Here is an 18,248-nt window from a genome sequence, read left to right on the forward strand (position 1 = left end):
CTCTGCTCTGCTCTGCGAGGATGAACCGCACCGTTTGCTGCAAACGCCACGGCCGGAGAATTCATCGGATCAGCATGCTGAGAGGTGGAGGGTCCCGGCTGCATTAGGAGATTAAATTAGAGGACCGCTATGGACGGTGGAGGATGATTCAGCAGTTGCCATAGCAACCCCATCTCTAGCAGGGAGGGGCATCACCACTGAGAAACAGGGAGAGAGAGAGAGCGAGAGCGAAGAGAGAGGTTGATTCAAAGTAATAACAGTGAAACTTGAGGAAGAGTTTGAAAGAAATATACAGTGTGTCTTTATATTAAGTCACTTCAGGTGCACATTATTTTTTTCACACTATACAAACAGAGCTTAAGCAACAGCAACCGAGGTCCAAAAATGTGTCAAGAGCCTCTGTCTTCTGAGTGTGTTCCTAATTTAAAAAACAGTATTCACTCAAGCGTCTCGCAGCTGATAGATTTGTACGCCTTAGTTCAACAGAATCAGACGCGCGTTCGCCTCCTCCGTCCTGCTCAGGGCCGCGGGCTTCGGGGAAACGGCGTGCTTTGATTGATCTCCTGTGACCTGCGCCGCCGAGGGCTTTCCACTGCCAGACGTGCCACTGCTGCCAATGTCAACTGCGTGGTGTAATAAAATCCCTTGTTAAGCCAGAGCAACATTTACCAGAGAAAGAGCCATTCTGAGCCCAGATGTTAACAATAGAGGGGCTTAATGAAGCCCTACCATTCAACCATCTCAACGCACTAAACTTCACCGTGATGAGAGACCTCCGCCTCTCTCTCGGGGGGTTGGGGGCGACTCGTATGATCAACCTTGAAAAAAAAAAAAGGCCTTTTTTGTAGCCGACTTCAAGGTTGATGTCTATCAGTCGCCACCCCCTAAATTCTGAATCCCGTTCGGTGCAAGGCCACTAATCACTTATTCATGTTCCTCTCTGGGACGGAAAAACAAAATGCAGCTTTGAGATACATTTGAAGCAAAGGAGCTTTAGAAATTTATGTTTTAACACATTTTATTTTGCATTTGACATGAACTCACATCACTACTGATTTTTTTTTAGGGGATTTTTCATCTTTGATCGTTGCTTTCAAGTAATAATCAATCAAATTATCAGACAAAGCTGGTGTAACTTTTCATTAGATAAGGAATCAACAAACACTGTTGCTGTAAAAGAAGTTATTGATTGTACCTGCTTGTCTGTTTTCAGTGAAATAATCTGACTTGTGGAGAAGTCTCTCCTTTAACTCGGTGATAACTGCATCAATCACTTAAACCTAACAGGCCTTTTAACATTGTTGCTTTCAAGAAAACTTTGCAGGTCTGGTTCATCTTGACACAAACCAGCTGTCGAGGGTCTCTTTAAAGAGCTGGCCTTCAGGGCTTTCCCTGCTCAGAGGAATCAATGCGATGCAGGTGAGCAGAAACTTTCAAGTTAGAGATGGTTTGTAAGAGGAGGAAGATTTTGCAATATGATCAGAAAATGACTCAGCTTTTGTTAAGCCTCGAGGACGTTTTAGATGGTGTCGCTCCAAGCGAACTTAACACGGCGGGGCGCTGGAGTCGATCGTGGTTGACTCGGTTCAAAAGGCAGATTCCACCACAGACACAGCGATTCGGGCAGCCCAGCAAAATCACACCAACAGTAAAATCAGAGAAACCTTCAAAAGCATAATTTAGGAAGGAAACAAGGCATCAAGGCAACCTGGAAACTTATCACGTAGCCTCGAATTCAAAGACAAGCTTTTACTCTCTGAAGAAGACCTGGACTGTTCAATCGTCTCTGGACTCTTCAAAGTACAGACTTCACTCTTAAAACTGGTTCATTAAAACTAGATCTGAACTGTGCTGAGCAACACCTGGGTGTGTCGGACTTGACAAAACTCTTTGGTTGAAACATTTACGGTAAGTTTTTCAAAGCATGTGTGACTTCTTTTTTAAGCAAATCAAGAATTTCTGTGTTTCACTTGGCTTCTTCAAACCACACCATGATTCCAATACAGAACTGAACTCTTGAAATCAGAACCAGACTCTTCAAAAAAAAAAACCAAACAAAAAAAACAATTTGCTTTGTTTAACCAAAACCTTTTAAAATAGTGAAATCAACTCCAACAAAAGGTTTCCCGGCTTGCTGAAGATTTATTTTATCAATATTTAGTTTAAAGTGTGAGATTTATCAGCTCATCAGTTTGTTTAGTTCCAGTAACCAGAAGTCACTCTCATGATTTATTCAGCATTCAACATGACGAAGCAAAACAAAATGGAAATTTAACCAAATTCCTGAGCTACACGGGAAACAATAGCAAAACGTTCTGAAGTTTTCTGAGAGGAGTAAACTCTGGAAAGGGTCTCAGCGTCCAGGTTAGTGTGGAGCCGTCAAACAGATATGCGCCGACAGGAAAACTGATGTTTCTCCCCCAGTTTGTGAGCATCTCCTGAGAACAATATTTTCTGCACATGAGGACTGCGGAGCTGAAGCACGAGACAAACGTCTTAAAATATTAAACTGAATCAAACACTTCAGTTGTCACACTATATCTCAGAGCGTGGAAGAAAAGGTTGCGCATGAAAGAAAGAGTCTATTCTCTCATTTGGTGCTAAGAAAGAAACAGATGTAAAAAGCAGGACTTTATAGGGTACAGGTCTCGGCATGGCATGAAAGAGGTTTTAAGCGCTTAGATATAGACTGAAAACAAAGTGGGAGAAAGAAAACAGGAACCAGATTAAATCAATTTTCATCCTCCATCCGTCTTCAATTTGAACTGAACTGTAACAACAAGCGAGCGCCTGGTGCTGAGCGAATGGCGCATTAGCGCCGCACTCGAAAGCAATAATCGTGACGCAGTCCGCCATATTGTGAGAAGATGAAAGGGTTCGCTGCAGTGATTGTTGAGTACAGCGATGCACCTCTTCATGGTATATATCTGAGGCTGAATCATGCAGATGACGTGCTGCACAAAGAAGGAAAGATTGAACATCTTTCAAAATCCCACTTTTATTTCCATCATATACAAATGTGTACCGCTAGAATATAAGACCACTGACACTTTTTTTCAAAGGAAAACACAGTCTTTACAAAAATAGCGACCTACTCCACAGTTTATTCAGGAAAGCCGGCCGCTGCGAGCCAACTTTCCACTGCTCCCCTCAGAGACAGCATGTGTGTTAAAGATTATCCGCGCTGTAATCACACCACCAAGCGCCCCGTGGCTCTCAGTCACTCAAGTCAACCACCGCTGCCTCTGTGTTCACACATGATCATACATACGCAGGACTGATGAGCTCTTACTCTAACACTGTGGAACGCGTCCGTTCATGTCCATGAACTTTAGCTAATGAGGAGACGGATCACGATCCCTCTAATCCACACCTGTTCCTGATCAGCAGGCCGCCACATAAACAAATGATCCCTTCCCCACAAAGGCACTGGTTAACACCGCTTTGTCACACGTCCATTAAAGCGGATGTTTCTAAGGAGCCAGATATTTATTACGCATATTTTTATATAGTACCGTGGAGAACGTCACGGCTGGATTACGGCTCCACCTGGATCATAAAGCACGGAGATTTCCTTCAGTGTATTCTTATCCATGGTGGGAGAAATTGAATTTCACGGTGAAATTTACAGCTGCCAGAATACACATGAACGGGGTTAAGTCGTGGCTGTTGACATCTCTGTGTGCTTTCGGCCGTAAATTAGTAACAGTCATTTTCTTTCCTCCTCATTGTTTTTATGGAGGTGTGAGAAGAACCTGGTGAAGAAGACAGACACACTCTTGTCATGAAATTACAATATATATACAGTCTGCAAACAATAAAACCTTTTTTTTCATCCCAGATTGTTATAGATGCTACATTTTATGTATGCATATTGATTTTTATGTGTGCGTGCATACAGCCATTACAATCTGTGGGAGATGGTTGAGATCTGTGCGTGCCCACAAAGAGCTGTAAAACTCTCTGTGATCACCTCCACATGCTCCTCAATTGGCTGATTTTTCACTGGTGGTATTTGCTACTCCGGTGCCATGACAGAGACCGATCTGTTCCTGATTTGCTCTCATTATACGCTGGCAGGCTCACCTTTTCAGACATTTTAGTTTTCACTGTGTCTTCTGCGTTATACAAGCCACCGTAAGGCATAAAGTCACTTCAAATATAACGTCAGTGCATCTGGATGAGATGTGGCTTGACAAAACTAGCCTGTGAAACTTAACTGAGAGGAACCAAACCCAATGATACAGTTTACTGTCTGAGTGGCAAAAGCCCAAAATGGGAGACTCCCTTCAGGAGGAGGTGAAGAAGCAGAGATCCTCAGCTTCTTGTAAGCACACAGTCGCACATCAAATATACATACATATCATTACACACAAACAATCTGTTTTGGATACTGGCTTCAGTACAGTTCAGACAATCATGATTGGTTTGACTGTCTGACTGAGACGCGCTCTTCTCTTAATTTGGTGACGAGTTAAAACAAGGCATTGTTTCTGGAGTGTTTTCAATTTGAAAAAAGCAGACCAACATGTTTTTTTTTTTTAAATGGTAATTCTTATGGTTCCGCTTTCCTTTTAGTTTTTTGTTTTTGTTCCCGACTCACAGTTAATAATTGTGCCCAGATCTGTCCTTATTCTTCTGACGTACGTATGCAGGCCGTCTTAGCAGGTTCAAAAACACAGATCTCAAACCTCGTAGACATACCATGAATCAACTTTATTAATAGAGGACAGACACACATTTGGCCTCAGAAAGAGGATCACATTCGGTGCATGTGCTTTGTTTGACGTCTTTGATTATATGTGTTCTTTTCCATAAATTCTTCAGCTGTATGGGCAACAAAAGAAGAATAAAACACACCTGCTTTGAAAAGGAGAGAGAGTGGGCATGGTGGGCATTTCAGATACTTTTATCTTTTATTTCTTCTTTAAAGCAACACAGAAGAATCTGAAAAAGACCTTCGTGCTTTATGACCACACATGGAAAGCATGTTGCATGCAACAGAAGAGCTGAAAGTCCAACTTATAAAATTACAAAAAACACAAAACAACTGTGAGCAAATCAATGTTATGTAGTCGGAGAAAACAGAAGGTTAAAATTCATTACGGTTGTTTACTTATTTAACTGGGTCAAAACAACCTCATTAAAGAGAATAACAGATGAAATCAATCAGAATCTTACATTTTGATTGAATTTCTGAAGGACATGGTTTCAGACAATGAAAAGTGACGGCTGACTTCACCAACAGACTGTCGTAACTCCGAGAACCCAAACGTCTCCTCTCCGACGGCTCGGGAGGCTAATGCGCACATGTGAATAACAAACAAACATAAGGGTGTTTCTGCGTTGCCCTCTGCGAGGACACATTCCTCGCCGGCCCTGCCGCAGCCTTGTCATACCAAACAACATGTAAAAATGTGACCCATATGGTCTCCCCCCTTCAAGAGCCACTGATTGAGCTGTATGGAAGTCACGGCCCACCCACAGAACACAAATAAGGAGAACCATATGTGGGGAGATGAATTAGGTAAACTGCACAACATTTTTATTAGATACAGTTTCACTTGCCTTGTGGATGGACTGCAAGGTGACACCCCGAAAATAAACTCCGGGCCGCAGAAAGAAAAAGATCTCTGGTTAACACCGGATCCACTAAACCAAACGAACAATAATCATTATTTTTTGGTGCAGTCGGGTAAGATGGAGCAAAATGTCACTGAAAACATGCAAAATGTCCAAACATCTTAAATAAAGGCATCAGTGAAATGAAATGTACGTTTTGTAACAATCAAAGCCACAAGTGCTTTTATGCGGAAATGTATCTTAACAGAACAAAACAGACTTCAAACCTCATAAAACAAATGTTTGTTTTCACCGTTTATGAGCCTGTTTGTGTGGAAATCTGACTTTTCCCTCTGGTTATAGTTCATTTGCATTTTAAATGCTCTTGTGTACAAAGTGGATAACAGCTTACGATACCAAAATTACTCCGGAAATAAACAACTTTGGGAAATTAAAGGAACGGTATAAACAAGAACGTAGCTCACACAGAAAAGAATGCATTGCACGGTATCGTTTATGCATCATTAGTGGCTCCTCTTGTATTTAAAGTAAGACTGTTTGTTGTTTTCTTGTTAGTTCTCCAAACCGCAAATGTACAGTTTGCATTGTTTATTCATTGCAGGATATAAATACCTCTGTAACAAACTAAATGGACTCATTAACCAAACCAGAAGTGGAAAACGTTCAGATAATCTATACTTAAAATTGACTATGAATTTAGAATGCTCAAACTGTAACGAGTAAAAGTACTACTACTGAATTTGCAACCACATTTAACTGCATTCAGAGCAGGACCTCAAAGAATTAAAATCTACATGAAAACAGCTCATTCAGAGAAAATTACACACAAATTACATACTTTAAATTTAGTTGTAATTTAAACGTAAAATCACACGCTGGGAAAAATTCTGACAAGCATCTAAATGTATATGTGTGTAAAGTTTGAACTCCTTATCAAAACAATAAAATGGCATGCTGACCATATTTTTACTTCCATTCAGTGCTGACAATGAATTCTCTTAATAAATTCTCTTTTTTTTTTAACAACTTCCATTAACTTTGCAGTGTTTCCAATCTCTACTGATAGTGATTTTAACAACATTAAAAACTTGGAAATTGTTAATATGTTCAGTTGTGATGGCCAGACAGGCAACCACGATGATCTCCTCTGAATAAATGCATCAGCTGAATGAAAAAACTCTTCACAGTTGCAGAGGTGCACATCTGTTTTTCCAATCAGACCGTAAACACGTTTGTGATTAAAAGAAAACCGAAAACGACTTCATACCAGCACCTGAAAACACATCTTGCTATTATATAACCATGTTTTAGTGAAGGTAACAATATGTTGTGACATACTATAAGCCTGGGAGCGACAGACATGAATAATCCACACACACACACACACAAAAAAACTCCACCAAAAGTAAACTCCTGGGGGGTTGTGACCTCTTTCCAGCCTGTTTTTAGAAGTGGCCACTGGAAGTGCTGATCTGATGAATGTCAAGGCACCTCTGACTCACTGCAGGCTGTTTTTGACCACGGGGGTCTCAAAGGAACAGGGGGCCGGTATATTAATCTGCCTTCAGTATGGCGATTGTTAGCCCCCGCTTTCATGTGGTCGGGAGGTCGCTGTCGAGAGGGCCGCGCAGTTCAGGTGAAGTTAAATAGAAGCTCATTCATGGAAACTCCGGCGTTTACGGACAAGTGCGAAACGCAGCGGAATTGGAAGGAATCCACGACATTAAACAGTAGACGGGATTGTTAAGTGGTGGGAGTAATCATGCCAGGCAACAGGCCGCAGGAATGCAAATCAGCCCTCAAGCCAAGAGTCAAGTTAGCAGGTGGCCTCTTCTATTCACCGAATGTCAACACTCCTCTTAGATGGAGCCCGTAACATCTGGGCAGGCCGGCCACTGCTTTTAATTAAGTGAAATACAGTCACTCAATGTTCTGCCATGTCAGAGAAAAAAATGTTATAAAAGTAGGAAGGGGGTCGGGGGGAAGGCAACAGTGCTTATCCTGTGTTCACTGAAGGTCAACACAGTTGTGTAAATAAATATTAATCCCTAACCTAATCCCTACATTTCCAAGCCAATCGAAGATTCCTGCGCGACCACGGTGCTTTTCTGGAAGTGGCACGCTCTTCAACAGTTTTCTGGAAATTCTGTTTATCCCGTACGTGGGCAGCGGCGTTTACTCAAGCGTTGTTTATGGTTTTCACTTTGTTTCCAGGAGAGAAGTTCAGCTTGGAGCAGATGGCAAAAGCAAAAAAAAAAAAAAAAAAAATTAGCTCAGAGAGAGTGCAAAAAAAGTCAAGGTTTTCTAGCATACACATCACATACATAATGCAATATATGGTATTTCCCTCCCCCATAATCTGAAAGGGATGGCCTGCAAAATGATACAGTGATAATCACCGTTCTGGGCTGAGTGTGGAGGTCACGGCGCTTCACTGCCGGCGCCGTACCACAAGCAGTACCGCTCCCCGAGAGCATGTCAACAGGCTCTCTGTGGAAGGACCTCCAGTTTATATCATCCCCGTTAAACATTTATAAATCTGAGAAGGTAGTCCTGCAGCGGCACGGAGGACAGCTGCTCAACTCCAAACAGAAACACAGACACCACCAGGGATCCGCTGGTGTTTTTATACAGACCGAGTTTCGGGAGACAAATGGGGCAAGAAAAGCTGTAAGCAAAGAAGTTGAGAGGTTTAAATTGGTACATTTATTCAAATACACCAGATTCTATATTAAGATACACGTCCCAATCATAAGCTAGAAATAGTGAGAAGCAAAGATGTTTTGTGGTTATAAGACGTGAGAGACACGATTCATGAGACAGCTACATAAACTTTGCAGGAAAAAAAAAAGACAAGGTTTGTGAAACATTCAGAAGTGAACATTCAACATTATACAAGCTTCGCTGGAGCTTCACATTCTGCGAACACGTTTTCTTATGAAAGACAAAACTGTCTAAGAAAAGGTGAAATAGTATCTGAAAGATGGTGACAGCCTGAAAACAGCTTTGGATGGTTAGGTGTATATTAGAAGAGAGAGATTTTTTTTTCCTTTCTCCTCTGGCGATCCAATTTGTTTTTTTAAATGTTTCCAACAGCCTGTTGAAGTAGTGACGTTGAAGTTAACAGCGTCATATTCAGTTGTTTGAGATGCACTGTGTTTGATTACCGTTTCTATTGCTGGTGAATATTTCATGACATCCAGGCCACTAAATATTAACCCCCAAAACATTGTTTATTTCAGAAAGGGAGACAAATGAGCAGAAGGCGATGCGATCACAAAGACTCCAGTGAAATTTATCATACAGACGCGACCGTGACGGAATATATGCCGAAGGACATGAAAGTTACATGACGAGTGATTCAAAGTAAGATCAATATTGCGCCCTATACATTTAAATATCACAATATTCAGTGCTATTTTTGTTTTAAAGAAAAGGAAAATAAATTAATAAAACTTTATATACATAATACTGTACATCACATCGTTCCTGTAGGAGATGGTTTTTCTTTTTTTTTTTTTTTTTTTTTGTGGTTCCCATAACAGGTTGCATAAATTAAACTCCAGCCTCACCACTAATGGCACCCACAAGACCGAACCACCATGTTTCTGTACTTCTTCAGGATAACATTCGAGCTGTCGTCAAAGTAGAGCACAGATATCGCGTTGAGCTTGGTCGGGGCGCAGCACGGCTTTGGCACATTGTCAGGGAACATTAAATGGACCTACAAACCAGAGAACAAAGACAGTTTCAAATAGGTGCAACACTTTCAGCAGAGTTTCAAAAGGGCTTGATATGGGAAGGACGTCATCGGTGATTTTAACTGCAATGCAAATGTCCCATCAGCTCCAAAGAACACTTACCAGGGTTTGAACAATTGCATGATTTGTTGCATTCATGTGTGCGTTGAGAGGGAAGGAGCATTCACCGTCACAGTAAAAAGCAGCGTAGCCCTCCGGCGCAATAATCCAGTCCTTCACAAGATAAAAGCACATTCCTTTTACAGCAGACAGTTCTCCTGTGCAGTCTCATGTATGACATTAAATGCATTATTCCATGTGTTTTCACGATGTGATTGGTCGGCAGGATTTGGAAAAAAAAAAAAAGGCATACCTGCCAGCCCAAGTCTCGAAAGCTGACATAAAGCTCGTGCTTCTTGCAGGCCTGTTTCTGTTCGCTGGTGTTATAATCTGAAACGATGGGGTTACGTATTAGCACAGAAAAAAAGCAGGTCTTCATGAGTTGCTTTTCGATCGCTGAGACCGACGTTGATGCTGCGGAGAATATTTAATCTATCTAACAGACAAATCAAACACATGGATGACTGTAATTCATCCAGCAATGTGCTCCACTGTTATTACTTGAAATGATTAATGGCACGTACAGTGCTGCTGGATTTGGGAATAAGCTTCGATCCATTATATCAATCTCTCTGCACAATTACACATTTGCACATATGGAAAAAAATGAATCGAGTGTGGTAATTCTGTTGTTTTTTCGGCCACTATGAAGACATTTTGAGAAAAGCTAAAGCTTCCAATGAAATCAGCCTCTCATAGCTGACATGTGTATTAACGCCATTGCATACCCAACAAAATGTTGAAGGATTAATTGAGCTGTGAGGATAAAATGTACTGTTCATTTAGAGGATGGAACCAAAGGAAAGCAACAATTCATTTCAATTCCTTCCTCTGGCGAGCGCTGAGATATTAGATACTCTACAGTTCACAAGTCTGAGACTGCAGAATATAAAGCCTCCTCGTGTTTCCTGTACACAAGTCAAAACTGAGTTGATAGGTAAGATTTTATTTACATATTTATGGTAGCCTGACCTCTTGTCGTCTGGCAGCAGAAATCTATTCGCCGATAAGCCGAGCAAACGGACATGATTGGAAAGTCCAAACAAGCAATGTTACGATTAAACTGATTTTAATGACAAGAAAGGCCAAATTATTGATAAGACTAAAATAGCATCTGAATGAGATCATAACGTACCTCCAGCTTTCGGTGCCCTCGATGATTCTTGCTGGTTATTTGATTTATTGCGATTGTGGTTCTTCTTCTTCCCACCAGCGGCTCTCACAGAGCGGAGCAACACCCCGCTGGCCTTAAAGAACGCCACCAGGAACGGCTGCTTGGACTGCGGCCCGTTCCTTCCGATGATTCCAGCAGACTTCAGATTAATACTTCGTCCTTAGAAATACAGAAGACGAATAAAGCCTTCAGAACAACTTTTGAAGAATATGAAATGCACATAAACTGTTCAAAAAGAGGAAAAATAGTTTTCCTTGCCATCTACAGTCTCCACGCAGAGCTGCAGGCCCAGGTTCTGCTGCGGGTTCATCACCCAGTGGTTACTGGTGGCTGTTATGTCAAAGACGAGCCAGCCGCCATCGGACGCCTGCACCTTTTTGGAGTCAAGCAAGAAAGTCTCTGCATCTCTGAAGAAAAGCACAAAAAAACCCCAAAAAAAACAAACAAAAAACAATCACAACATCAGCATTAAAAAAAATCAGTTTTAATGTACAGTATGTTAATCATTTCTGTGCCAAACATTACAAACAAAACATTGCAACTATTGTATATTAAAAAAAAAAAACAGCTATTGACTAGCAATAAACTGCAGAGTGATGAGGCAGAAACATGTGTGAAGACTTCATTATTTTTAATGTGAAAAACATTGCAGGACTTATGGAACACTTATATCAGCTTTTGTGTGTTTTCCAAATAATCCTGACATCCGGCATCAATCAAACTTGAGTTAAAAAGGCCTTGTTTTGCCATTTACATCAGACTCCTTTCAAGTGGCAGATTGTCATTAAGGGTTATGTTAAGTTAGTGTTGGACAACAATGTGGCTCAGAGAAGGAAGAAATTGCTCACATATATTTTTTTTTTTTTAGAAAACATTTAATAAGCAGCATAACAAACAGCCGTCTTTCCTCAAAAACGGTGTAGTTTTAGGGTTTTTTCCCACTCTAATTCCATTTGTAATGGTGAAAGCTGTTGTTCAGTCAAAAGCAAAAGCAAAAAAATGTTTTGCTGGAATGACGAATAGTTGAAGTGAATGGGTACTAAAGAATATATAGGTAACCCAATATGTTTTAACAAAGCTGTCTCCAGCAAATCAGGTTCACATTCTACTATTTTCCATTGTTAATTCATGGTTATCAGCAGAGTTGAGTGGCGGAGCGGGACGTTGACGTGGAGGTCAGGTTAGTGTGCAGTGGTCTGACTCCAGAGGCACCCTGTGGAGTTTTTCATCACTAGTACCAATATGAAACAATATATTTTAAAGAGACCTTTTTTTTCCCCCCCTTGCCTGTCTGATCCACTCGAGTGCACAAGAATGATGGTTTTACTGACGTAGCAAAGTGCCTCTGAAGGTAGTGAAGGGACAAACTATGCCAAGCAAACTGGAAAACAAAGTTCTGACAAAAATCACCCCTTAAAATGTTTCAAAAGAAAGGAAATTAATTAGTTAGTCAGAGCAAACGTATTACAATGTCTCCAGACTGTTACTCAATCCTCTAAAAGGGCAACAAGCATTTCTTACTATATTTAAAGTTACTATTAAAATGGCAAGTAGTATCGATCCATTCATAATCTGAGTGCTTTATCCAACAACAGGGTAACAACTTAATAAATCACACTGCAAACACAGAAACTGACAGTAACACACTCACATTCAGAGCAACAGGATTTATGAGTCACCAGTCAACTTCAACTAATTCTGGGGTCTGAGGAAGCTGAGCAATTCCCACGCACACACACACAGAAATCATGTAAACTTCACAGTGACGGGCTGAGGACGTTCCCGGATATGGCCAGAGCGCTCACCACCTGCTTAAAACTTTCCCCGATTTTTGTAAAACTGACTGAAAATGATTGTCAGCGATCACTTATTGTCCCCTGTCAGTCAGTCTTGGTGTGTGAAGAAAAGATTAAATATGTACAGCGTTGATTCACACGATGTGAGTTCCTCATTCATACGTGTTGAGATGTAAATCCAGCACACTGTGTCTGACAGATGTTTTGTTTTGAAAAAGATTCGTTCCTGTTTGCATGTGCTAATTCAAACACACGGCTCCCAATGAAAACATGAACTGAGCTCTCTTCCCCCTTTAAGATGGCAGAGTCCATTGACTCGGAGCTTTTCAAAGCCCAGGAGGGTCGTATCTTCCCTTCAATCACCCACACACATTTTTTGGCAAGCAAATGTGGGCCCACTTTTAAGTGCACCCTGGTGTATTCAGCTATGTCGTGCTTTAGACTTCCGGGATATTGTTAAGACGGGCAGGTGGTGGGCATAACAGTGACGGCGAGAGCACCCCAGGGAGGCCCCCTCCCCCTCCCCGCCGCGGCCCCCTCGCCTGATATGGGCCCTCCGAGGTTTCATCTGGGACGGGCCGACTTGGCATGCAACACAAGACGAGTGATAACTGACGGACCTTCCAAGCTTCATAAGTGGCCAACCTGCTAATGGAGTCCTCTTTATCCGGGGACTATATTTGTGAGGCAGACATGGTGCGAATGAGGCACCGCAGAGTTCAAGACACAGGGATGTTGTTTGCGTTTGAAAAGCTTTCAAACGAGGAGAGTGTTGGCTTTGTACTTTGAACTGCGACAAAAGGCTGCACTCCTGAGATCAGGGTTCGAAGAAGGTCTGCCTTCATTTCACTGGAGTTTCAGCTACTTTAAATTGTTTTCCATCAGTTTGCAACTTCAAGCACAACGTTTTCCCTTCTGCTTTGTGTTCTGTCACCATTTCAAACAACTGCAAACATGCTTGATCCAGATCATTTGCCTGGTTGCTTTTTCTGAGTTGCGCAAAAAGACTGCACCAACTTAAATTTTTTTTTTTAATCAAATATCAGCATGTTTATCCTCACAGGACAGTGATCGTGGATTAGCAACATGGCACGACCACAATAAATGCAAATCAGAATAAAGGCAACAGATTTATAGAATAACACTATTTCCCTTAATTCAACATGTATGCATTTGACACTTTTCATTTGGGAATATATTAGACATACAGCAATTGTGATTGATATAGAGTTTAAATGTGAACTGAGTACCTTTCTCTTATCACTGGTGAAACCATATATGAACACAAAAGGCCTGTAAGCAAGAGTCAGTAAAGGTGGTGGCTGCGTGTGGCACACAGGCCACTAATGGCCCATTTATATCCAGATACTATCTATAATTACAGAGAAGTAACCAGAGGAGACCCTTTTTTTCTTGTAAGTTAAAAGTTCACAGGCAAGCACAAGAAAGGAACAGGTCAAATTCAAAAATGACATCTGTGAAAGGCTGAACACAGATAAATCTAAATTAGGAAATAAGCTATGGCTCAAAATATTTAATGCAACATAACAGAACGAGAGAGGACAGACTCATGGATCCCCAACAAAAACTGCATATTGAAGCATTGCTTAGGAAGACTGACATCAAAGTTTGTTACACAGGCCAAATACGAGCTATACCTAATGTTTAACTTGTACATGACGCGTGACTCAAGATCCTGCTTTATTTAATGATAGAAATAGTTGAGCTATATCACAGGAAGAAGAAGAAAATAAGACAGCAGTTACTTGCAGTCCAATCTTGTTTTTATTGTGTGGGTTGATCCGGGACTTACTTGTTCTGATACTCCTTGGTGACTTGATATATGGTGACCTTCAGAGTGATGTTGTCGTAGCGAGCGTGACTGCGATCCTTGTAGATACGAAACTCCGCGGCCGTCACCGCTTCTCCGTCTGGGATCTGAGTCAAATCGAAGCGGAACTCCTTGTAGTGTCTTCGCTGGTGAGAAAAATCTTTGTCTTTCTCCACTGGGAAAGAAAATATTTCACGATGAGCTTCATTTTTACTGGCAGCGAACCTTGATTTAAAAATGAAATATTTGCGTTCACCTCCTGAACCAACACTTGCGTTGCTCACAAGAGAAAATATGCCAACATTTATGCACAGAAAAAGAGTAATTTATCACATCTTCTTTTACATTCAAGGTCCAATCTAAACATTTTGACTACCAACAAAAGCACTTTCCAGTTCATTAAATCAGTCAACTGAATACAGGTAGCAGTTCCCGGACAGGCCCTCTACTGTGTGCCTAACTGCATTCTCTGGCCATGATGAATGGGCTGTCAGCTAAGAAAAACAGGCTGATTTCAATTAAAGACACTTTCGTCCGCTCTTCAAGCGAGAGAAAAGACCAGACAGGATTCTTCGTCATCTCAGCGTCTGCTCTGACCTCATTTCTGACCCCGCGCTCACCTCCCATCGGTTTCACACAGAACCCTCAGAGGATCACACAGCCGAGACGAAACGTTTCTAATATAACCAGGAAACATAAGGCAGATTCTTTTTCCATGGTTGAAATTTTTTACCAAACTGTGTTCGTCAGGTGGGAGTGAAGAGTGATACACTAATTGATCCTTCTCGTCAAAGGCAGCGTCAGCGCCGTCGACGTGCCAACACAGTGAGCTCAGCTCTCCCACACCGAGACCCAGTGGCAGGAGAGAGGCATGTGGCCGGGGTCAGCGGATGTCCTGACGTCCGCTGCGATATCGCACGGCGCTTTTCTCTGATATTTTATCGAGAGCGAACGCCTGCAGTTACTTAGCACAAACAGGTCAGAGGTCAGGCCTGACTTTTACCTACTGAGCAATGTTCCATTATATGAACCACAGGCAGTAATACGAAGCAGGAGTGCCACTGAAAGCGACACGGAGTAACTTTTCCAACAGCTAAAAAATTAAATAATACTGGCTTCACTAGCTGATGCACTTGAGTCGTGTGTATTCTTCACCTGTTGCTCATTAAGTGGATCCAGCTTGCTTTATCAGTACAGTCAAAAGATTAACAAATCACTCACGTTTCAGTGTTTTCGGTGTTATATTTAGACCTTTTGCTAAATATTTTGTGAATGTTGGGTTTAAAAAATGTGTTTGTTTTTTTTTAGAGTGATGTTTTCAAAAGCCAAAGGGCTACGGTAAGCACATTACACTGCACGAAATGCCACATCGAGGTTTCTAAAACAGTTGAGGTCAGTAGCTATATTTGAGTGTACTGTAATAAAGACAGAGCCCCATTGAACACTCCGCTGACAGTCCCCAGAACCAGCACGGCTTTCAAGGCTGACAGTGTACATGGCCTATCGCGCTAAGTGGAAACAGATGGGCTCAAACAAGGTGAGGGATTATAGTTTCAAGCAACTCTACAATTTCACTTTTACATGTTTTAAGAAAATTAAACCCTCAACGCCACAATACTAACATTATGCTTTGCGTCGTAAATGTTAGAGTGAATTTTAACCATTCTTTAAAGTCCTGAAATGTAGCAGCAAAAACCAGTTTGGAGGAGGTTTACAAGTGACAGAGCTGATATTTAAACACTCGCTGTGGAACTCACTGTTGAACTTATACTTTGAATTATAGGGATATTACTTTCTCTCAGTGACACAATCTCAAATATAGCCATCAGTAAATATCATTCTCCTTTTAACAACAGGAAATCATTTAGACCAATTTTGTTAAGGTCAGACAGTCATCTGATAAGAGGCAGTGAAGTGAAGGGTGAAGGGTCGCAGCTACTGAACAAAAACAATCATTATGTAGACCCTCTGTTTTCTAAAAGGAGGGAAAAATACATTAATAAGGTCAAAATGTTCAACTTCACTGTATAAAATATTTCACACAAGCCTAAAAGAACACTGGTGTTCATGTTAAAAGTGTTTAGTTTTGGTGGAAAATGGGCTTTCAATATTTTCAATTTACAAATAGAAGAATAAAACAGAAATTAGCTGCACATTTTTTTTTTTGGATTTGAAAAAAAAAACATAATATAGTTAGCAATATTTAGATAATTTATGTGTATGAAAGGGTTTTCATAAAAAAAAGTTTGTGTATTTTTTCCTTATAATCAATTGCAATTTTTGCTTCTTTTTATTTCTATATACTCCTGCATTCCAAATTCCTAATTATTCACTTTCAGGAGTGGATAAGGATAAAAAGTGAACAGTGGGTTGCTCGTCCTGAGCGGATTTCACTGAGCCTGCGTGCTTCGTGCCACTCACCCAGATTGACAAAACTCATGACCATGTCCGCGTCGTTCAGGAAGCTGGTCTCGTGCGCGGTGGTCAGCGCGGGGCTGTGGCCTAACAGCGGGGCGGCTCGGTAAGGCTGTGCCACACGGGAGTAGCCGGCGTGCTGCGGGCTGTAGTAGCTCTTCCTGGAGTGCCCTTGAGCCTTGGCACCGAGCGCCTTCCCGGCGCCCTGCTGCTGGTGGCCGTGCGCGCCCGCGCCCTCCTCCTCCTCCACGGCCATGGCGTTGTAGAGGTCGAGCATGAAGAGCGGCGCGGAGGACGCCTGCTTCCCGGGAGAGAAGGGCCTCGGCCGGTGGGGCAGACCCAGGATGGACAGGATCTCTCTCTGGATCTCCCTGCGCTCGTGATTGCGCAACCTCCTGTAAATAAAGCTGGAGTGCACATGGTTGTCACTGAGCGCGCAGTGAGCGCACGAGAGGAAAGTCACGCAGCTCCACGCCAGTCCGAGCACGGCACGGCCCAAAGGTGTCATCTTGACAAATAGCTCACTTCGGGGGCCGAGGGGGAACTACATCGCACTCTGGAAGACGAATAAATCAATTTATATCTCTGCCAATACGGAATCATAGATGTTCCATATCAGCCGATAGATGCCACAAACCCCGGGGAGAAGTTCCACCGGTCCGCGCGCCTACAAACGACGCCCCTGTCCAGCGCGTGAAGTTCGTCCTGCAGTTTTGAACTCCTCCAGGGTCCATCCAAGTCCTCCAGCGCACCGGGTATTTATGGAGCCGTGACCCCGTCCCGCACCTTGCTACTCTGCTGTGAAAAAACACGGAGGTACGCCCATAGCGCGAGGGATGAGGAACCCGCACTCTCCAGGAGGATGGGATGTGTTGAACTGTGTCAAACCCGAGCAGAGGAAAGCACTCGACTCATGCCCCGGCTCGCATTTTTCTTTTTCTTTTTTTTAACCTCCCCCTTCCACAAAAAAAAAAAAAAAAAAAAAGCCCTCCCGAGAGCGTGTATTGGGGCTCGTTGCCCTTTTGAGTCCATCCCACACTCAACTTTTGTTTTTGCATCCTCCTCTAGCGGCCGCAGTCAAACTTCAGCCGGTCCCATGATGAATGTGGCGCTCGGGAGTGTAAAAGGAGACATTTGAAATCTGAGAAGCCGCCTTAACGAGTGAAAGACTAATGACAGAGCCTTTTAATCACCTCAACTTATTGAAATCCGCGTGTTTATAGGAGAGAGAGAGAGAGAGGGCTCCAGCATTCAGCCACTGCAGGGACCCTGTTTTTTATCCAGGTTAAAAACTTTATCAAATGCGCAAAAGCAACAAGTGCACCAGCTTGTTTTGTGTGTTTCTGTGGAAGTACAAAATGAAGATATAACAGATGTAAGTGATGGTTCAGTGTTATATCTATCTATTGCATCTCCTGCAGTGATTGAGTTCTATTTTAATATAAAATTACAGTTGAAAAAAATCATTAGAGAATAAAAAAAGAGGTGAATTCAAAGAAAGATCACATTTTAATACATAAAGTTCATTAATTAGATTAGCAGATGCGCTCAAGATGGGATTATTAGAATATTTAAGCATGTGACAAACA

The 18,248-nt window shown here is 42.0% G+C and overlaps 1 protein-coding gene across 1 annotated transcript; it reads right to left on the reverse strand.

Annotated features, from left to right (window-relative positions):
- Nucleotides 1–8,321: 8,321 nt before the first annotated feature.
- bmp5 (bone morphogenetic protein 5) lies at nucleotides 8,322–17,597 on the reverse strand. The gene is made up of 7 exons (XM_030106101.1): nucleotides 16,666–17,597; nucleotides 14,227–14,419; nucleotides 10,876–11,024; nucleotides 10,579–10,776; nucleotides 9,697–9,773; nucleotides 9,447–9,557; nucleotides 8,322–9,307 (listed from the first exon to the last, which is right to left on the reverse strand). Exons 1-7 carry the CDS (start codon nucleotides 17,165–17,167, stop codon nucleotides 9,158–9,160), a joined length of 1,380 nt encoding a protein of 459 aa, XP_029961961.1. The 5' UTR covers nucleotides 17,168–17,597; the 3' UTR covers nucleotides 8,322–9,157.
- Nucleotides 17,598–18,248: the final 651 nt, after the last annotated feature.

The sequence above is a fragment of the Salarias fasciatus genome, chromosome 13 (genome assembly GCF_902148845.1).
Source record: "Salarias fasciatus chromosome 13, fSalaFa1.1, whole genome shotgun sequence".
Taxonomy (NCBI): Eukaryota; Metazoa; Chordata; class Actinopteri; order Blenniiformes; family Blenniidae; genus Salarias; species Salarias fasciatus.

Excerpts from the sequence above, each read along its gene's own strand:
- bmp5 (XM_030106101.1), bottom strand. The coding sequence starts at position 17,167 with ATGACACCTTTGGGCCGTGCCGTGCTCGGACTGGCGTGGAGCTGCGTG. Across the intron at positions 14,420-16,665 it reads CATGAGTTTTGTCAATCTGG|TGGAGAAAGACAAAGATTTT; the intron begins GTGAGTGGCACG and ends TTTCTTTCCCAG. Across the intron at positions 10,777-10,875 it reads CTGCGTGGAGACTGTAGATG|GACGAAGTATTAATCTGAAG; the intron begins GCAAGGAAAACT and ends TGTATTTCTAAG.